The sequence below is a fragment of the Arachis ipaensis genome, chromosome B6 (genome assembly GCF_059453495.1).
Source record: "Arachis ipaensis isolate K30076 ecotype BB chromosome B6, ASM5945349v1, whole genome shotgun sequence".
NCBI lineage: Eukaryota > Viridiplantae > Streptophyta > Magnoliopsida > Fabales > Fabaceae > Arachis > Arachis ipaensis.
The window spans coordinates 138,112,747-138,135,536 of record NC_142441.1 but is presented as its reverse complement, the minus strand read 5'-3'; the positions used below and the strand labels follow the sequence as shown (position 1 = coordinate 138,135,536).

The window sequence follows — 22,790 nt, the reverse complement described above, 5'->3', positions numbered from 1 at the left end:
TCACAAAAAATTTATCTTCTGACAAAGGTACTCCTTCACGGCATATAAATCCTGTTCCGTCCCTTTCGATGGCAGCGGCATGAGCAGATTACCATCGGAGCTTTTGGAGATTGATAATGCCAACAATGGAAGGAGGAAAGGAGGTGATCCTCTTGTAGTTGATGTCAAGTTCGATGAGAGAGAAGAAGAGGCCAACCGAGCAAGGGAGATAGTGAAGATATTAAGATTTAGAATATTAAGTCATTGTTGAGGCTATTATTATTTGTTTGTGTATCTAAAACGTTCAGTGATTAGGCCTATATAGGGGTGGCAAACAGAGAAGTCCACCCCGCCGAAATCCCGCCTTTTAGCGGGTTGGTCCGCCTCGCCCTGCCTAACTGCGGACTCGCCGGATAAGCACGCCAAATCTTTTTTTTTTTACTATTAACTATTAAATAATATATATAATTTCACCATTATTTTAACAAATTTATAATTTATAAAAGCATAAAAAAATTTATATTTTTATATTCACAAACATTAAAATCTTTGTAATTATAAATATCTAATAAACATAATTATAAACCAAGTTTTTATCCAAAACATAATTATAAATATTGTTTCCAAAGTAAAATAAACATAATCCAAAACAATTATAAATATTATCTCCAAATCAAAATAAACATAATCCAAAACACTCAATTTTCATATTCATTTTCTTGTAAGTTGGGTTGGGGAAAGTTGGATTTTGGCAAAAAAAATTGCAAAAATTTTTCCTTGCCAAAAAAACACTAAGCCCGGCAAAGAAGTCCGTCCCGCCAAATCTCGCGGTTTAAGCTGTGCGGGTTAGGCGGATTTTTGCTATTTGGTGGTCCCAATTTTTCAACCCGACCCGCCTTTTTTGGCGGGTTACGCAGGCCAGCCCAGCAGGTTTATGCCCGTTTGCCACCCCTAGTCCTATATATATCCATTCACACTATTGTAATAGTTAGGCAGGCTTTTGACTAATAAGATCATTGATTCTATTTTTCATTTCAACTTTTTTTTCTATTACCCTTGTTCCAATATGGTATCAAGAGCGGCACCGATTTGGACTTGAAGCTTCTCCACTCTTCATTTTCTTTTTCCTCTTGTTTCTTTTCCTTTCCCATGGCTTCCACCTCTGATCAAACCCAGAAAATTTTCTTTTTTTTTCATTGCTGACAAATTAACTAAAAATTCTTTTCTTCCATAAAAACAAATTGCCTTGTCCACAATTTTCTCTAAAAAATTTGGAAATCATCTCGATGAAACCAAAATCCCAACCCAATTTGCCACAGAAGCTGACAAAGTTGTTGAAAATGAATCTGCCACCTATCAAGCATGGATTGAACAAGATTATGCGATCCAGACTTGGCTGTTGTCTTCAATGGATATTTCTTTTCAAAATCATATGATTGGATACACTCGAGTTCATCAAAATTGGAATTGTCTCAACACATACTTTGCGGCTCACACCAAATTCCGCATCAAACAACTCAAGACCCAATTAAAATTCATCAAGAAACTCACCCTTCCTGCCACTGAATATCTCCTTCAAATAAAAAAGATTATAGACCATCTTGCTACAGGCAGTTCTCTCCTTACAATTGATGAACAAGTTAATGCTATTCTTGAGGGTTTGAACTCTGACTACAAAGCCTTGTGCACTTTTGTTTTTGGCAGAAAAGAATCATGGACCATTCCCGAACTTGAAGCATTCCTCATCGCACAAGATGAAATGCAAGAACAATTTACCAAAGAAGAAACACCATTAGATCAAGCGAATCTCACCCTAACTTAAATTCCAGGTAACAATTTTACCTCTTCAAACTGACAAGCATCGTTTTTCACATCTCAAAATTTTAGTCGAGGCAATGGTGGGCGTCGAGGCAAAGGAGGACGCTTCTTTCGCGGAGGGCGCAATTCTTGGTAAACCCCAAATCGAATTCAATGTCAACTTTGTGGTCGATTAGGTCATGGAGTTTGGCTGTGTTATTTCCGATTTGATAAGAATTTTAATAACTCTCTTTATTCTTCTCAACGATCTCAGCCTCCACCTTCTCCATCAACCTCCTTTCACAATCCTCAGGCCCTAATTGCCACACCGTCTTCTGTTCAAGATAATGCCTGGTACCCAGATTTTGCAGCTTCAAACCATCTCACTCATGATAAACAAAATTTAATTTCTAGCTCCAAATATAGTGGTTCAAATCATGTCACCATCAGTGATGGAACAGGTATTTGGATCAAGCATATTGGTAAGTCTACTCTAACTTCACCCTCTTCTAATATCCAATTTGCCTTATTTAATTTATTACATGTTTCCAACATTGCTAAAAATTTCATCAATGTTCAAAAGTTTGTTGAGGACAATGGGGTGTATTTGGAATTCCATGCACATTATTGTTGTGTATAGATCTTCTCATTCTAAACAAATCCTTTTGCATGATTCTGAAACAAATGGTATTTACAAATTTCATAATGTGAATGTCCCTGACACTATTTCTCTCGATGCACCAAAAGCCTGTTATACTAACACTGTCTCTCGTGATCTTTGGCATAAACGTCTTGCTCATGCCTCTTCTAGAATTATTGCCTTAGCTCTCCAACATGCCTCCATTCCTTATTCTAATAATATCATTGCTACATCCCTTTGTGATGCATGTTGCAAGGCCAAAAGTCATCAACTTCCTCATTTTTTGTCTCATCACTCTTACACTCATTCCCTTGAACTCATCTTTGCTGATCTTTGAGGTCCCTCCCATGTCCCTTCTTCATCCGGTTTTCGATATTATTTGTCTATTGTTGATTCATACTCTGGCTACGCTTCTATCTTTTTACTTTTCAATAAGTCCCAAACCATCACTGCCTTCAAACAATACAAGGTTTTCAATGAAAATCTCACTGGATACTCTATTAAATGCATTCAAACTGATAATGGAGGAGAATTTACATCTCATGCTTTTAACCTCGAGCATCACACATAGACTCGTTTGTCCTTATTCTCATCCTCAAAATGGTAAAGTCGAATGAAAACAGTCACATAATTGAGTTAGGCTTAGCCATGCTTGCTAATGCCTCTCTCACTCTCAAATTTTGGCTTGATGCTTTCACCAGCGTCACATACATTATTAATCGTCTTCCATCTCCATCTCTTAACAATAAATCTACCTTTGAGCTCCTCTATCACCAAATTCCTGATTACACTTTTTTTCGTATTTTTGGATGTCTTTGCTATCCTCTCTTCGCTGTTACAATAAATATAAACTTGAACATAGATCCAAACCCTGTGTTTTCCTTGGTTATGCCACCAACCACAAAGGTTATAAGTGTTTGGCTTTGGATGGCAAAATTTATGTCTCCCGTCATGTTTATTTTGATGAAATCACTTATCCTTATCATTCACTTTTTTCTGATCATTCATCCAATTCTTCATCCTCTCTTCAATCCACTCCTATTTCTTGTCCAATCATTCATGTGATAACTTATTTTGTTTCTCATCCTCTTCTTTTATCCACTTTACCATTACCCTCTCGTACTACTCTCTCCTCCCCACCTACTACTACTTCTACTAATTCTTCTTCATCTTCATCTAAGTCAGCTACACCTATTTTTTCTAACATTCCTATCACTGGGATTGATGTCCCTGTCCCTTTATCCATCCTCAATAATTCACCTCCTCTAAACACTCATCCCATGCAAACGCGTGCCAAATTCGGTATCACAAAACCCAAAATCCACTGCAGTACTCTTCATTATCAAGCTAATTTATCTACCATTCTCTCTAATGTTGATCAAGCCATACAATTTTCAGAGTGAAAAGTTGCAATGCTCTTCTTAAAAATTGAACTTGGAAAATTGTTAACCCACCTCCTAATGCCACTGTCATTGGATGTCGGTGGCTTTTCACCATCAAGCAAAATCCAGATGGTACTATTAAACGGCACAAAGCACGCCTTGTTGCCAAAGGATTCCACCAAAAAGAGGGTCTAGATTTTGATCAAGCGTTTAGCCTCGTAGTTAAACCAGCCACCATATGTATTCTCCTCACTTTGGCTCTGTCCAAAGGTTGGCACATTCGCCAATGTGACTTCAATATTGCATTCTTTAATGGTAAATTAGATAAAGATGTTTTTTGCTTCAACCACCTGGTTTCACATCTTCTAATCCACATGCTGTTTGCAAGCTTCATAAGGCCCTTTATGGCCTTAAACAAGCACCTCGTGCCTGTTTCACCACACTCACAAATATTCTTCACAATTTTGGTTTTTATCACACAAAATCTTATCACTCCGTTTTTATTCGCACTCACCTACTAACACTACTTACATACTTGTTTATGTTGATGATATTCTTCTTACAGGGACTGACCAAGCCACTATTAATCATCTTATTTCTCAACTAAATGCTATCTTTTCTCTTAAAGATTTAGGCACTTTACATTATTTTCTTGGCATTGAAACTACTTTCTTATCTAACTCTCATATTGTTTTGTCTCAATCCAAGTATATTAAGGACCTTCTTACAAGGGTAGGGATGCTTAATGCCAAACCCATGCCCACCCCTATGGCTACGACACTCAAATTAAGCAATCAGGGTGATGATATCTTTGATGACCCAACATTGTATCGTTCCATCGTCGGGGGACTCCAATATGCGACTATTACTCGCCCTGAAATATTATACTCAGTAAACAAAATTAGTTAATATATGCACAGACCCCTTCACTCTCATTGGTCAGCAATGAAACGCATGTTGCGTTATCTTGCTGGATCACTGCATCATGGTTTGGAGTTCTTTTCTAATTCAGACTTGCGTTTAATTGCCTATAGTAATTCTGATTGGGCTAATAATTTGGATGCTAGGAAATCCACATCTGGATTCTGTGTCTACTTGGGGACCAACCTAATTTCTTGGAGCAGCAATAAGCAGATCAACGTGAGCTGCAGCAGCACCGAAGCCGAGTTTCGCAGCATTGCCTCAACCATGGAAGAACTTCCCTGGCTTCAGACATTGCTCGATGAACTTCATATTCGTGCCTCTCATCCTCCTGTAATCTTTTGCAACAACCTAAGTACCTGTCTTTTGGCTGCTAATCCTGTCCTCCATGGACGATCTAAACACTTTGCCCTTGACATGTCTTTTATTCGAAAATGGGTAGCAAATAAGCAACTCTTTGTCAATCACATCCCCTCCTCAGCTCAAGTCGCTGACATCCTTACGAAGCCCCTTCCAGAAACTAGCTTCAACTTCTTCAAATCCAAACTTAGAGTGCTCTCGTCTGACTCACCTCTAAGTTTGAGGGAGAATATTAAGACTTAGAATATTAAGTCATTGTTGAGACCATTACTATTTGTTTATGTATCTGAAACGCTTAGTGATTGGGCCTATATATATCCATTCACAATATTATAAGTTAGGCTTTTGACTAATAAGATCACTGATTTCATTTTTCATTTCATCTTTCTTTCTATTACCCTTATTCCAATAAGAGGAAGTGGAAGTTCTGGTTGATGTTGAGGGTTTTGAGGCTGACGAGATTTTCGAGGTCGTCAGAGAAGAAGCGGAGGCAGTTGAGGCGAATGTCGATGACCTTGAGAAAGGTGAGGTGTGAGGTGGAGCGTGGAAGGAAGATGAGCTTGTCAGAGTTCACTGATAACTTATTTAGCTTTCTCAGTTTCAAACCAATGCTTTCTAGAAGCTGTATCAGTTTGTTGAAGTGTTGGCACTCAGTTCAAGACCTTAAGCTTACAGAGGCCGCCAATGGAGTTCGGTAGGCTTCTAAGCTGGTTCGAGTGGATGTCCAACACCACTAACTTCACCACATCAGCGCCGGTAACTGTCACATAAGATTTTTCTGTCAAATTTGGTCAAGGAATATGATAGAGGGGCCGCGATGGCTCACTTTGGGACGGACAGGGCCAACATGGCTGTATTTTTTTTTTTTTACTGGAATTGCTGTCCTAATTTAAAATGGACAAAGATCGAGTTGAGTGTTCACTCTATAATATTACTCAATGTAGATCTATTTAAAAATTAAAATTCTTTAAAAAAATTTTAGTATAGAAAATAATAACATACACTTAAATTTGTAAATTCGGTGTTATATATTTATGATTAAAAATATCTAAATTAATTTTTAATAAATTTTATATAAGATATTTTAAATTTTATAAAAAATAGATTTTATTATTTTAAAAATTTTCAAAAATTACTCTCTTCAGATAATTGTAGTTTTTAATTAAATTTGTAATATGTAATGATAAATTTTTAATAAATTTTATTACGAAATAGATAAATTTTAAAAATATTATTATAGACATGAACTTTTTTTTAAAAAAATCAATCTTTTTGATAGAAATAATTTTAAAATGTTTTTAAAGAACAAAAGTTTATTCGAGAATATATCGTTGGAGTTAGATTTTTTTTCAGAGACTTATTTAAATATTTAAATTTTTTAGAGGCTTATTTAAATATTTGATCTGTATTTACTTAGTGTTTATATTTGATGGTTAAATTTATTGAATAATTGGTGTAACCAGCTAACTAGTTAATCTGTATTTACTTAGTGTATTTGATGGTTAAATATGTGTTAGATGTGTAATAATTGGTGTAACCAGCTAACTAGAGTGGCTAAATTTGTATCATTCCGGATACTTGAAAAGACTACGAGGAAAAAGAAAATGAGAATATAAAATATACCCGATGACTAAAATCAATCAATATTGAAACAGGAGGATTTGAAAATAGGAAGGGGAAGCAGCATCCCGTCCGCCGTGCGCGGTTGACATTTGTACGAAAGGCGGCGAATCCTAATCCTAATTTGAGGGGAATAAAGAAAAAGGAAAAAAAGAAAACAGAAGCGTGGTGTTTGACACGTGAGAGCGGCTCCTGTTTGACAGAAATGGATACCAAATCCCAATAGGAGGATGTGGCTTACACGCCCTCAAGTCTCCAAGTAAGCTGCTTCGCCTTCTTTCACCTTTCAAGTTTCAACCTCACTTCATTTCCTCTCACCTAATCCATCCATCCATCCATCCATCCCCTCACCTTCTTCTTAATAAATAAAAGAAAACACGCACACACGGGGACAGAAACCAGACATGGATACAGTCCTGTGTGATGAACTCCTTCAAGAGATTTTCCAGAGGCTACCCCCATCATCCTCGTATTCGGTCTCCCTTGTCTGCAAGCGCTGGCTCTTCCTCTACCGTTCTTCTACAACCTCGCTCTCTCTTCGTCTCATCCCTCACCCCAACCTCTTCCCTTCCCTTTCCTCTCTCCTCTCCCAACACCCTTCCCTCTCTTCCCTCTCTCTCCTCTCCTCCTCTGACCCTTCCCCTTCCACCACCTCCCACCTTCTTTCTCTCGTCTCCAATTCCTGCTTTTCCCACACCCTTCTCCACCTCAGATTCCTCGCCGGCCCTCTTTCTCTCCCTTCCCTCTCTTCCCTCTCCAAATCCTGCACCCGTTTGACTTCCCTATTTGTTACCCTCCCCAGGCCTATTACCCTCACCTGGCTCCTCTCTTTCCCTTGCTTGAGGGACTTGTCGATCGTTTTGTCCTCAGACGATTCGCTTGATGGCGGTTGGCTGAGTGATCAAGATTCTTATGCTGTTTCGGATTCTAATTTGGGTCTGGAGAGTCTCTGTCTTGTCGGAATCCGTGGAGACGACTGGGGAATCGGTTGGCTATGGAGGAGCTGCAAGAATCTGAGGCGGTTACAGCTTCGGAGCTGCCAAGGTATCGGTGGTTCTTATTCTTCCTTCGGTCAGTGCTTGCAGGGTCTCCAAGAAGTTGAGCTCAGAACTTGCAGGACTGTGGTTGACATGGTTCTCTTGAAGCTTTCAGAGAATTGCATCTCTCTGAACTCGCTATTGGTCTATGACGGTGGAAGCAGGGAGGGTTTGCTTCATTTTTTTACTCATTGTAGATCCAATCTTCGAAAACTCGATCTTCGTTTGCCACTCGACCTCGACAACAGCCACCTCTTCGCGGTGGCTGCAAATTTCAGAGGCCTTGTAACTCTCAGGCTTCAGAGCTGTTGCCTTGTCACCGGAGAAGGACTAAAGGCTCTTGCGATCGCGGCGGCGAGTAACGGGCTTGAGGAACTGGCGCTGATAAATTGTGATGTTGTGGAAAGAGAGCTTGGGTTGCTTGCAACATTGGGGCAGCATTTGAGGGCTTTGAGGAAACTGGACTTGTCCCACAGTGAGATGCTGCTCGACAAGGAACTCATTTCGATGTTGGTTTCTTGCGTGAATTTGATTGAGTTGCGGCTGAGAGGGTGTAAGAGACTCACTGGTGCGGCTATGGTTTCCATCCTTAGGAGCTGCAAGAGGCTCGAGACTTTAGATATTGTACATTGTTTTGGGATTGAATCTGAGGCTATTGAGATGTTCATGAAGAATTCTCCTCGTTTGAGAAGAATACAGGTTGAAGAACATAAGCTTTCTGACGCTGCAAGAATGTGGGCATCGAATAAATTCATTCAAGTTGTTGTTTGATTTGGCCTTGTGGATGTTGCAAGAAGAAGCAAGTGTATGTTTTTCTGATTTTAAAATAAACAGGTATACATCACACTTCTGAACGTTGTATTTGTATAGTGTTTACTTCTTCTGTAATTTGTGTTCACTCGTTGAATATTGATATCAATTATGTATATGACTTGTAATCTCATTCTGTGGGTTTGTGTGAATACAATCATATTGCGTTATGCTTCATTTGGGTGCACACTGTACAATACAATCATATTCGTTAACTCTCTAAGAATTGTTTCGGAAGAGGGATTTATTTGCTTATTGGTTAGGGGATGTTTAATTTAGATAGGTCTGTCGAATGAGTTAAAGTTGTAAACAGGACCTTTTATGCAAGTATGTAAATGTCTGAAATTGCAAAGGGTCCCTTTATCAATTCCACCCTGTTGCAGACCCAATCCTTTTACTCTGCTGGCTGACCCAGCCATGAACACCTAGGCTGTTTCTGGATTTGAGAACAAGACAAAATAGAATAAGACACAAAGGACTAAGATACAAAATTTAGTGTTTTTCTATTTTGTTTTGGTGGTAAACTAAAACAAATTATGAAAGTTGAATTTACTTTTTTCTTTCATACAAAAATTTAGGAAGAAAAATATAATGATAAAAAATATAATTATGAAAATTTGATAAAAATTATGAAAGAAAAAATAAAAAATAAGTTGTGTTTTGTTAGTGTCTTTAAAAAGAGCATAAAATATATCAATTCAGTGTTTTTAGATATGTTGTCTCTGTGTCAAATATGATTTTGTTTTTTTGTATTCTTGTATCATCCTTGTAAATAAACGCAGTCTTAGTGTTAGCAAAGAAGCCCATGACGACCACAGATATGCAGCAAGGGTAGTAAATGAAATTCCAACCTAATCTCACTATGTTCTTAAAACTGTTTGTAGTTAGTATTGTCCTTAATTCTAATTTCATTCTAATTTTAGAAGTTTAGTGTGTTTTTCATTGTTAGTAGTTAGGGCTGCAACATGGAATTGAATTCTTATAACCAATCCTTTGTTGAAGGATGTTTTCTTAATACACAGTTGAGTTTTGGGTTTTGTTTTTAATTTTAAATCATTGTAGAAGAAATTACATTTTTGTGCGTTGTCTCCTAATTTTGCAGGCAACGGTTGTCCAATTGTTTGTTTCTGTTACATTTATTTATTTTGAAACCACTTTTATGCAAATATTCTTGCTCAATTTCGCTGGCAACAGCAGAATTCTGATAAAATATATTATTCCTCAATTTTGTTGGCATTGTTTGCGAAATTATGGTAAAAAGAAAATCATCTCCAAATTCGATAGTGGGTGCAAAATTAGATTATTCCTTAATTTCGCTGACTGTCTACGACTTTGAGATAATACACAAATGTTCCTTTTATAATGATTTAAAATAAAAAAAATAAGGAATTCTTTTTAATTGAATAAGAAAAGCCATTCGTTCTGATATCGTTTTCTATGGTACTACTCTTGCATAATAATTGAAGAGTCGATTATTGGTTATGGAGTCTCTTCACAAATCCTAACTGGCTGTCGTTTATCTGCACTAGTCTTGTAGGCAGAAGCAGCAGCTACACGTGCAATGGCTCTTGATGGAGCTGACAAGACTAAGTTTTCTTTCAAGAAGAGAATGCTCATAAATCTTTTTGCGCATAACAGGGGATGAATCTTTCGTAAAATCCAGCTATATAAAGCAACTGGAGTGAAAAAAGCATCACATTTTGCTCCAAATATCATGGAAGAATACAACAGAATATATAACAAAGGAAGAAAATAGGAAATTCTTGTCGAATTGCAATATTGCATCGCAGTGACTAAACACGACACAGTGGACTAAAAGTTTGTCTAGGAGACCTATCAGCATAAGTTGCGCAATTCTTTTTTTTTTTTTTTTTTTTTTTTTTTTCTCTTTTAAATGTGAAATTTGAAAATTCTGTCGTTTATATGAACAGCCAAATGAATGTGAAAAGTAGCAAAGAGCTCTACAAATCATGGCTGACGAATTCCCTTTGACGTGGTAGTAAACCAGTACAGATATGCATATCCAGTATAAACACTAGAATGGTCTCCAAATTATTTATCACGTATATTTTTTATAGAAAAATTTTTGGGTGTCACCAATTTTTAGTATTTTTTGTCATTATTTGATTAATATAAATATTAAAGGGAGATATTCCCATAAAGTTACCTCAAAACACTTTTTTTAAGGATGTTTAGGTGTTAAATTATGATTGGATGTATTTAATAAACCGGTTTAATAATTAAAAGATTAAAAACAAAAAAAAACCCAAAATCTTTATAATAACACTAATAAACTTAATTGTTTAGACCATAATTATTAGATCTGGTTCAATTCGGTTCATTTACATAAACAGACCAGGTATGATTGTGCATTGAAACGATCTAATTTATAATAACATCAATGAACCTAATTTTCACTATATGTTAGAAAATTAAATCAATAATATTCAAGAAAGTAGTACAACTACAATATACTAGAACATTGAAGAAGTTCAAAATCAAATTGAATTGGAATTGAATGGAAGTTGCACTCATCACCTCCATATTAGAAGAATCATGAAGTGCATTGGAAGCTTCAAGATTGATGACTAAGCTTGATAAAGAATTTTCAAGATGTGTTAGAAATTACAAGAAGATTACTTATTTGAATAGTCAAAGTAAGAAGCAAAGTTAGATAAGTATGTGTATTAAGAAGCTAGTAGAATCATGAACTTTTAGTATGAAACTTTGCCTATATAAAGGCACATATGCCTTATGTATTTTGTATGTTCCATGAAAAAGATATGATTATGTGAAGCCCTTCTTTGTTCTATTATTTTATATGAGTGTTGGTGAAGTTGAGGGATGAAAAATATGATAGCGTCATTTATATGAGTGAGTGATCCTAGGGCCAAGTAAGTTGTGGGTATTATACTTACATTTGGTATCAGAGCTGGTTAATCCAACGCCTGGTGTTTGAGAGTTTGTAAGGTGTGGGAGAGTTCTCACATAGTTGTTTATTCATAGAGTCGGTATGGCAAACACTTTTAATATTGTGTGGTCCGGTCCCAAGTTAGATGGGAAACTTGATTATAGTTATTGGGAGACTTTGATGTCTAACCATTTGAAGGCCCAGAACCTGTGGAATTTCATTGAACCGGGTTTGCAAGAAGGAGTAGATGCTGCCTAATAGAGGAGAGATCAATTGGCGTTATCTCAAATTCATCAAGGAGTAGATTATACGGTGTTTGGCAAAATAGCAAATGCCAAAAGTGCAAAGGAAGCATGGAACACGTTGAAGCTGTCATACAAAGGCGTAGATAAAGCTCAGAAAGCAAAGTTACAGTCTTTGAGAAGAGAATATGAAAGGTACGAGATGTCTAGCTCAGAAACTGTTGAGCAATATTTTACTCGTGTTAGAGATCTTGTCAATAAGATGAGAGTCTATGGAGAAGATATGCCCGATAGCAAAGTGGTGGAGAAAATTCTTCGCACCATGCCGATGAAATATGACCATGTGGTGACTACGATACTAGAGTCCCACGATATGGATACTATGACGATTGCAGAGTTGCAAGGAACCATGGAAAGCCACATCAGTAGAATATTGGAGAAGTCAGAAAAATCAACCGAGTAAGCCCTGAAAAGCCGAGTGAATTTCAACAACGTTGCAGAATCAAGCCGTACACAAGAAGGACGAGGTCGTGGTTTTAATTTTCAAAGTAGAGGCAGAGGAAGTTTCAGAGGTAGAGGTCGTGGCAATTACAACCAAAGAAGTTACAATAACTTTGCACCACCTAATCAAGGAAGAGGTGGAACGAATTTTAGACTTGTCAACCGAGGAAGAGGTCGAGGCAATTTTTATCAAGAAAGAACTAATTTCAACTGCTTTCATTGTGGAAAGTACGGACACAAAGCAGTAGATTGCAGATTCAAAATGGTGAATAACAATCAAGCACATGTTGCAGAAAATCAGTATCAAAATGCTAATTAATGATAATCCGGGTACTCAGACTTTATTTTTTACAAGTAATTCATGTGCTGAAAATGAAAATATATGGTACTTGGATAATGTTTGCAGTAATCATATGTCTGGTAGAAAGGAGTTATTTTCTTCAATAGATGATTCAGTTAAACTATTATTGAAGTTTGGTAATAGTACAAAGATCCATATTGAAGAAAAAATGGCACATACCAATTAGATTGAAGGATGGTTCTCTGAGTTATATTTATGATGTTTTCTATGCTCCTGAACTTGATTACAATTTACTGAGTATGGGGCAATTATCTGAGAAGGGATATAAGATGATAACTTATTGTGGATATTGCACTGTATTTGACAACAATGAAAGGTTCATTGATAAAGCAAAGATGACTTCAAACAGAATATTTCCATTAAAAATTCAACATGTTAATCCCTCTTGCATGAGTTCTGTGATACTTGATGATAACTGGTTGTGGCATATGCGGTTTGGGCACTTTCATTTTTCTGGCCTAAACTACCTGTCAAGAAAAGGACTTGTTTCTGGTCTACCACGGATTCATATTCCCAATTGTGTTTGTGAGATTTGTCAACTGGGAAAGAAGCACAGAGATCCGTTTCCTACAGGAAAGTCATGGAGAGCCAGAAAATTACTTGAAATTGTGCATTCAGATCTCTGTTCTGTAGAAGTTCCAAGTAATGGTGGTAGTAGGTACTTTATCACTTTTATTGATGATTTTAGTAGATATACATGGGTATACTTTTTAAAGCAGAAATCAGAAGCATGTGATGTCTTTAAGACATTCAAGGCGTTTGTCGAAAAACAAAGTGGCTATAAAATCAAAATTCTCAGAACAGACAGAGGAACAGAATATCTTGCATGTTCAGAATACTTTAAGCAACACGGAATTCAACATCAACTAACAACTAGATACACTCCTCAACAAAATGGAGTTGCTGAAAGAAAGAACAGAACCATCATGGATATGGTCAGGTGCATGCTCAAGTCAAAACAAATGCCTAAAGAGTTTTGGGCAGAAGCAGTCGCAACAGTAGTTTATATTTTAAATAGGTGTCCAACAAAAAGTGTTCGTGATAAAACTTCAGAGGAAGCTTGGAGTAGAAAGCGACCTTCCATCCATCATTTCAAAGTCTTTGGGTGTATTGCTTATGCCTACGTACCAGATCAATTAAGGAAGAAGTTAGATGACAAAGGCGAGAAGTGTATCTTTATTGGCTATAGCACAGACTCAAAAGCATACAAGTTGTACAATCCAGAAACAAAGAAAGTAATCATCAGCAGAGATGTGACGTTCGACGAGAAAGACATGTGGGACTGGAACACAAAGACAAAAAAGCAGCTGACTATAATTCCAAATACATGTGATGAAGTAGAAGAAAGACAACCTGACACAACCGAATAACCAGAATCATCTAGAAGACCTTAAAGAGAGTGGAGACTACCTGCTAGATTAGCAGATTATGAAGTTGGCAATGACAACGATCCGTCCGATAAGAAATCATAAACTTTGCTCTATTTTCACATTGTGAGCCGTTGAACTTTGAAGAAGCCTCTAAAGACAACAATTGGAAGAAAGCAATGGATAAGGAGATTCATGCCATTGAGAAGAATGACATATGGGAGCTGACAGATTTACCAGTAGATAAGAAGCCGATTGGAGTAAAGTGGGTTTACAAGACCAAGTACAAACCCAACGATGAAGTTGATCGTTTCAAAGCAAGATTAGTTGCTAAGGGATACAAGCAAAAGCCAGTTATCGATTATTTTGAAGTATTTGCTCCTGTTACAAGATTAGACACTATTCGTATGATTATTTCACTCTCGGGTCAAAATAAGTGGAAGATACATCAAATGGATGTTAAGTCTGCATTTCTAAATGGCACTTTAGAAGAAGAAGTGTATGTCGAGCAACCTGCAGGATATGAAGTTCTTGGAGAAGAAGATAAAGTTTACAAGTTGAAAAAAGCCTTGTACGGGTTAAAGCAAGCACCAAGAGCGTGGTACAAGAAGATTGATTCTTATTTTATTCAGAATGGTTTCAGAAGATGTCCGTTTGAATATACACTTTATATCAATTTCGTTGAACCTGGAGATATCTTAATCGTGTGTCTTTATGTTGATGATTTAATCTTTACTAGCAACAATTTGAAGATAATTACACAATTCAGGGAGGCTATGATAAAGCACTTTGAAATGACAGATATGGGCTTAATGTCTTACTTTCTTGGCATTGAAGTGGTTCAAAAAGATGATGGCATTTTCATTTCTCAGAAGAAATATGCAAATGATATTTTGAATAAATTTCAGATGGAACATTCAAAGCCAGTTCCTACTCCAGTCGAAGAGAAGTTCAAGTTGCTAAGAGAAGATAAAGGAAGAACAGTGAATCCCACATACTACAAAAGCTTGATTGGAAGTCAAAGGTACTTAACTGCGACTAGACTAGATATTGTGTTTGGAGTTGGTTTGCTTAGCAGATTTATGGAGGAGCCTTGTTCCAACCATTTGCAAGCGGCAAAAAGAATTCTTCGATATATCAAAGGTACTTTAAATGATGGTATTTATTATGAAAATACTAATGAAGTAAATCTTGTCAGTTACACTGATAATGATTGGGCCGAAGATATAGAAACAAGAAAAAGTACTTCAGGGTTTGTATTTCATTTTGGTTCTGGTGCAATTTCTTGGTCTTCAAAGAAACAACCAGTAGTTGCTCTCTCTACAGCAGAAGCAGAATATATAGCAGCAGCAAGTTGTGCAACACAAGCAGTTTGGCTAAGAAGAATTCTTAAGGAGTTGAACGAGAAACAAAGTACTCCAACAACAATATTTTGTGATAATAAGTCAGCTATTGCACTTTGCAAAAATCCAGTATTCCATGGAAGATCGAAACATATTGATATTCGATTTCACAAAAGCAGAGAGTTGGTAAACGAGAAAGAAGTTGTGATCGAGTATTGTTCAACTGAAGAACAAGTTGCAGATATATTTACAAAGCCATTGAAGACCGAGTTATTTTACAAGTTGAAGAAGATGCTTGGAATGATAAACTCTACAAGCTTGATTTAAGGGAGGCAATGTTAGAAAATTAAATCAAGAATATTCAAGAAAGTAGTACAACTACAATATACTAGAACATTGAAGAAGTTCAAAATCAAATTGAATTAGAATTGAATGGAAGTTGCACTCATCATCTCCATACTAGAAGAATCATGAAGTGCATTGGAAGCTTCAAGATTGATGACTAAGCTTAATAAAAAATTTTCAAGATGTGTTAGAAATGACAAGAAGATTACTTATTTGAATAGTCAAAGTAAGAAGCAAAGTTGGATAAGTATGTGTATTAAGAAGCTCGTAGAATCATGAACTTTTAGTATGAAACTTTGCCTATATAAAGGCACATATGCCTTATGTATTTTGTATGTTCCATGAAATGAAAAAGATATGATTATATGAAGTCCTTCTTTGTTCTATTATTTCATATGAGTGTTGGTGAAGTTGAAGGATGAAAAATATGATAGCGTCATTTATATGAGTAAGTGATCCTAGGACCAAGTAAGTTGTGGGTATTATACTTACACTATAATCTAATCATATGCTCACATTAACTAGCATATTCAATTTCTTATGCACTGCATGAACGATCATTTGAATAGTTAAATTTAATTAGCTGAGAAATTAAAATAGTTTTACAACGGTCTTCTCTTGTATGTATATTGATTGTCGAGGGACTCTCAATTGGAATGATTCCTGTGAAGCAGAATTCTGCCACTCTTTTGATGTGTTTTGCCTTATATAAGAGCCAAAAATTTTCAGCCTAAACAACTAATTAAAGTCTAACAAAACCCTAGATATTGTCCCTTCTCCAGCAGAAATCATTCCTCTTCTTTTCCCTAGGAGAATATCATGTATGATTTATGAATCAAATAAACCCCATAATACGGAATCATACACAATCATATTTAACCATGCTATATACACTTCATAATCATAATTATGTGGTTTCAACAATAAGTACATGCCTTATTGTCACTCGAATAAAGCGATAAACACAAGATGGTTCACTCGAATAAAATTATGCTTTTTCTTTCTTTCTTTTAAACATGATTCGATTCAGATGATGTAAATCGATCGGATCAAACCGAATTTAATAATTATAATACAGACAATTGAGTTTATTATTGTTGCTATAATAAACTGATTTTGGTCTGGTTTATTAAAAAATAAATTATTAACCGATTTAATAAAAATATCCAATAATAACATGACACATGTAAACATCTTTAAAAAAAGATATTTTTAGTGTCTTTATTAAAGTAGTCTCCAATATTAAATTATCATTTTATTAATTTATGTGTACAAATTCTAAAAATATGGGTGGAAATTGTATTTATTCATGGCCAATGAGTTATAGCTCAAATGACATAGTCTCCCTATACTCACCTAAGAGATTGTGAATTCGAGTCTCCTATTTTTGATAAAAAGAAAAATTTGTATTGATTCATGACTTCAAGAACTTAATTAGGATTTTCACCATTTTTTTCTTTAATAGAGAATGAATTTTCATCTTTTGACTTTGTAAACTTTAATCTCTAGATGTCAAGTAGTGTTCATTGCTTTTTTTTATCATGAAAGGTATAGGATGTATTTAGAGATATGCAAATTCTCTTCATTGCATTTTAATGACAATAAAGCACTAAATAGGAACCAATTGTCTTGCAAATCAGCACGATTTCACCAGACCAAGTGTCTTGGGCCTTATGTATTCTATATCATTGATTTGAAAATAGTTTTAAGAAGGTTTGAGTTCCCCATATATGATTAGAACATGTAATCGAAAAATCGAACTAAACCAAATCGATTATAATTAGTTTGATTTGGTTTGATTGATTTCAATAAAAAAATCGAACCAAAAAATTAATACAAAATTAAATTGGATGTTTTTTTTTCTAAAAATCGAATCAAACCGCAAACCGAACACCTCTATTTACTAAGTCTTTAAATCATTGACTATTTAATTGGTCTAGCAATTATAAACCTTTGAAGCGTATAATGATATGATCACAAATTGAAATTTGTAAATCTTTCCATGTTTTTTGTAAAGTTTTTGTATTATGTGTTTTAATGTTTGTCTTTTGTGATCATGCATTTTCTGCTCTTTTTTTATATTGATCATCTTGTGAACATGTGTTGTGCTAAACTTATCTTGGGGTAAAACTTAGAATGAAGAGAATGTGACGAGCGACGTTTCCTCACAGACAATGCCATTGTTCAAAAGTATTTTTGCTCTTCCGAGTTTATGAATTACCTGAATAAAATTGTAGAGAGTAGGTTGGAGACACGATGTTGCCACCATCCTCCTATTCCGAGTTCGTCATTCCCAATGCTGGAGTGTTCTTGCAAGGACTCTGACGCTCAAGTTATATTAGCATGGGTCATCGCAAAAGAAATTAAGTTAGAAATCATACCTTAATGCACATATTTGGTAGTGCATATATTATGAGGTTATGATGTTATGATCTTCTCTTATGTGAGTTGCTCTTTTTATGAGTTACTCTCATAATAAGATTCTTGATGCCTTATTGTGATCTCTTTTCGTATGACGCCCTTAGGCTTATATAGTCAATGTTATAACATTCTCCTTTAATAGTAGAATGATGGTTATAATGTAACAATTAACTTCATAAAATTGAGTTATTAGACATTAGAATGAGTTATGAGGAGTTAGTGACCTCTTTGTAACATTATTTGGAATCCAAGAGAATACTTAATCATCAAATCGGTTTTTTAGAACTTCTTATACTATAGAATCTGGTATAGTATTGGACTTGTAGAAATATTCCAGAATAGTTAGCTTAGAAGACTTTTATCATGGTGGAAAACACAATCTAAATAGTTTCTACACCGATTTACATCTTGAAATAAAGATCTTATCTCTAAAAAAAGTATTTTTCAAAATACATCTTTAAATCATCTTTGTAATCTAATTCATCGGTGATCAATCTTAGTTAACCTGAAAAAGTTTGAAACAAAAATATCTAAAATTTTTAGATCACTTTAGTTATCTAAGTCAAAGTGGTACTTGAGAAGACTCATTTAAAAATATCTAATATTATTATATCCGTAGTGTTTTAAGTCAAGCTTATCTTGAGAAAGCTTTGGACAATAATATTTGATAGTTCTTAAATTAGTTGTGATTTGAGTCAATCTTAGCTTGAGAAGACATTAGAAAAGAATATCTTGTGAATACTTATTCAAATAGCCAGCAAAACTCTTAATTTAGTTGAAGACCGAACATAAGTATTGTTAGCCAAATTAATATATATCCTTGTGTACTTTTTAACTCTATATGTCTTAGTTTATTTTGTTGAATAGCACATGTAACTTAGGCAGCATTTGTTTTGGTATACATATCCATCAAAATATAAATATAGAAGTACACGTGAATATATGTATAGTGTTTGTTTACTGAGACAAAAATTATGAAAGATATGATCATACACAAACACCCATTAAAAATATGTATTTTGTGTTTCTCTAAAATGTTGACACACAAATTTCTAACTTGAGATACTAATTTTTTTACAATTTTATCTTTCTTCTCCTATCTACTGCTGCTGGTTTGGAGCTATGATGATACTGCCCCCAACTACTCCTAGACAATTCGTGTTTTCTAAAGAGAGCGTCCCCTCTGCCTCACCCTCCCTCATGTGCCTCTGTTATTGTTCTTTTTCAAGATTTCCGCAGATGAAAAACAACCACAGATCTATAGTTCTACCTCTTCACTTATCGTCTCAACTCTCAACCTCTGTAGTCTTTGAATTTGATTTTTTTTATTTTTATTTTTTATTGAAAAAACTAAATCTGTGTATTTTTCATTTGAGTTGAAATTGAAATTTTTGTTATTATTATACATATTGGATCTTAGTTTAAATCCAATTTTTGTAGTTTCTAGGTTTGGTGCAAAGGTGGTGGTAGTATTCGATAATTTTAAAAGAAGAATGAATGCTAAAATAATAGAGGTAAAATTAAAATTTCAGTATAATAATAAATTGTGTGTTCTGTCCTGTCTAACTTACCAAACACAATATGAAATTAGTGTCTTCTTATATCTATGGATTTTTGTGTATCGATATCTATGTTCCATTTATATTGAGACGACAATCAAACACAGCCTTAGAAACTATTTTGGAAGCTGTTCTTAGTGTACTACATACCTCAGAAGTTGTTTTACAGGTTTTTCTTAACTTTCTTTAAAATTTAACTAATGTTTTTTGTAATTCACAAGTCCAAAGACTTGGTACGCTTTCTTAAGTTTATGTTTTCAGAAACATATATCTGGGTAGGATCAGCCTCCCTTTTCATGCATTTTTAAGTCACTTCGCTGTCAAGTTTAGTCGTGCGTGGGAATAGACTACTAGCACATGGTGACAAGGAATTTGAAGAGTTTGAAAATTTCATTGTCATATTTGCCTTGTGGAGTAACACCTGATAAACCTGCTGCCTAGAATTTGACGCTACTACTAATTCAACCATAGTAAAATTTTCTCTGGAACGATGAAACTAATGAACATTCATGGTGTTTATATTCTTCAATTTGAAGTTTTGAACTCAATGACCTCAATCATTATTTGTGATAATTCATGCTCGCTTTCAAGTTCTGCTTGAGTCTCTAACCTGTCACTTGCATATATCTCCTCGAGACAGTAATTTGTCGACTTGGCAATGGTAGTTATTGGAAGATTCTGCATGGCGTTTGATACAACATTAATGTAATTAGAAATATTTGTGTCATCCATCCAAACCTACTCCGCTCGTCACAATATCGAGCCTAGTGTTCCCTAGGCATTTCGTCAAGCCACTACATAATAGCAATTTTTTTTCTCTTAGCCGATTGAAATAGTGAGTGGATTCCCGGTTTTATTTTGAAAATGCTGCATTAATAAGTATCTTTTATAAGTTTTTGTTTTTAAAGTGTTATATGAAGTTGGCAGTAATGTTTCATGCACAAACAAAAGACATGGTAAGCTTTGGGTTTCTGCCAACCACTTCTATGAGAATAAAAGAAAACCTAAGAGCAAACTTAGGGAGTAAAATAAGGTTTGCAATGAGTTTTAATAGAAAAGAATTTGTAGGGAGTTTTCATAGGAGGATTTTATTCTCATTCATTAAAATAAGAGGATTTTATTCTCATAATTGATACCAAATTATGAGAATAAAAGAAAAGCTAAGAGCAAACTTAGGGAGTAAAATAATGTTTGCAAGGAGTTTTAATAGAAAAGAACTTGTAGGGAGTTTTCATAGGAGGATTTTATTCTCATTCATTAAAATTATAGTATAGATGATACTATATATATTTCTGTAACAATGTAGTTGAAATATCATCAAAAATAAGAAAGAAAATTAATTCACATCCTATTTTTTCATATTGGCTTTGTTATAGTTAGTGCATTATTGTGGGTAATGTTCAATTTCATATTACTTTGTATCTATTTGAAGTCCAAATTTTGTTGTAGACTCAACAATTGGTATCAGAGCCAGGTTATATTATTCATTAATTATTTGAGTGGTAAAATTCAATTTTGAATATAATGGCTTCTACTAGTAGTAATGTCAAAGTAGGCAAATATGAAATCGAGAAGTTCAATGGGAAAAATGATTTTTCCTATTGGATGATGCAGATGAAAAATCTGCTTATATCACAAAAGTTACACAAGGCACTAGTGGGAAAAGAGAAAAAGCCGGAAGGAATGAAAGATGAGGATTGGGAAAAATTAGATCTTGAGGCACGGGCTGCAATAATCTTATGCCTTGAGAGGGATGTTACTTTCTTGGTGAACGAAGAAGCAACTGCAATAGGCGTCTGGTTAAAGTTAGAGAGTAACTTCATGACAAAGACTCTAACTAACAGGATCTACTTAAAATCCAAATTGTATACATGCAAGATGGAGGAAGGCACCTCAATCCGAGAATATATCAATAAGTTTGATAGGATCATATCAAACTTAAAGGATATAGATGTGAAGGTTGATGATGAAGACCAGGCACTCATATTGTTACTTTCATTATCAAAGTCCTATGAAAATCTGGTGCAGACATTGATGCTGATGGGTGACACTCTGACCATGGATGAGACGAGGGCATCACTTTTAGCGGATGATCTACGTAAGGTTGCTACAAGTGTAATGTCATCTTCAAATGGAAGAGATTATAATGATCAAGCACAAGGATTGTTTGCGGCTAGAGGAAGGACTAATGAAAGAGGAAAAGGTAATAAGCGTGGAAAGTCTAGGCCAAAATCTAGACCTTACGCGGAGAGAACATGCTTTAAATGTGGTGAGGCTGGACATTTCAAAGCAAATTGTCCAAATAAGAAGATAACTTTCAAGAAACAGAACAACGACAACCCAAAAGAAAAGAAAGAAGCAAGCTACGTCTCAAGTGATGAGGAGGATTGTTACTCTGTAACAGAACAATCTTATGAAATCTCCGGTAAGTGGATTCTTGATTCAGGAGCCTCTCACCATATGTGTCCAAATAGGAAGTGGTTTACTACCTATGAAAGCATAAATGGTGGTACAGTTTTAATGGGCAATGATCATGCTTGTAAAACTGTGGGGTTGGATATTATAAGAATCAAGATGCATGATGGAGGAGTAAGAACCTTAAAGGATGTGAGGCATATTCCAGACTTGCAAAAAAATCTTATCTCCATAGGTTTGTTGGAGAAAAATGGCTGCAAAATAGTTGCGAAAAATGGGGTACTAAAAGTTGTTCATGGTTCTTTGGTAGTGATGAAGGGAGTTCGTCACGGTAATCTTTATTCTCTTTTGGGGACAACAGTCACAGGTGAGTTAGCAGTTGGAATCGGTGGAAGTTGAGATCAAACAAATTGCACAAGAATATGGTACATGCGGCTTGGACATATATCAGAGAAAGGTCTATCATTGCTTTGTGGACAAGGTTTGCTGAAGAATATGAAGAAACCACAAATGGAATTTTGTGAGCACTGTGTGTATGGAAAGGCACATAGGGTGAAGTTTTCTACAAGCAAGCATAAAAGCAGATGGTTGTTAGACTACGTGCATACTGATGTTTGGGGCCCGGCTAAAGTTACTTCCAAGGGTGGTTCCAGGTATTTTGTTACTTTTGTTGATGATTATTCCAGGTATGTTTGGATTTACTTCCTCAAACATAAGAATGAGGTATTCGATACTTTTAAGCAGTGGAGAGCAATGGTTGAAAACCGAACAGGTAGGAA

The 22,790-nt window shown here is 35.3% G+C and overlaps 1 protein-coding gene and 1 pseudogene across 1 annotated transcript; one reads left to right on the top strand and one right to left on the bottom strand.

The window, feature by feature from the left end:
• LOC110263836 (plant intracellular Ras-group-related LRR protein 8 pseudogene) lies at positions 1-7,042 on the bottom strand (annotated as a pseudogene).
• On the top strand, positions 6,970-10,299 carry LOC107605092 (RNI-like superfamily protein). Its single transcript, XM_016306842.3, has 2 exons — positions 6,970-8,570; positions 10,076-10,299. The coding sequence occupies exon 1, from the start codon at positions 7,104-7,106 to the stop codon at positions 8,505-8,507; it is 1,404 nt and encodes a 467-aa protein (XP_016162328.1). The 5' UTR covers positions 6,970-7,103; the 3' UTR covers positions 8,508-8,570; positions 10,076-10,299.
• Positions 10,300-22,790: the final 12,491 nt, after the last annotated feature.

Excerpts from the sequence above, each read along its gene's own strand:
- LOC107605092 (XM_016306842.3), top strand. The coding sequence starts at position 7,104 with ATGGATACAGTCCTGTGTGATGAACTCCTTCAAGAGATTTTCCAGAGG.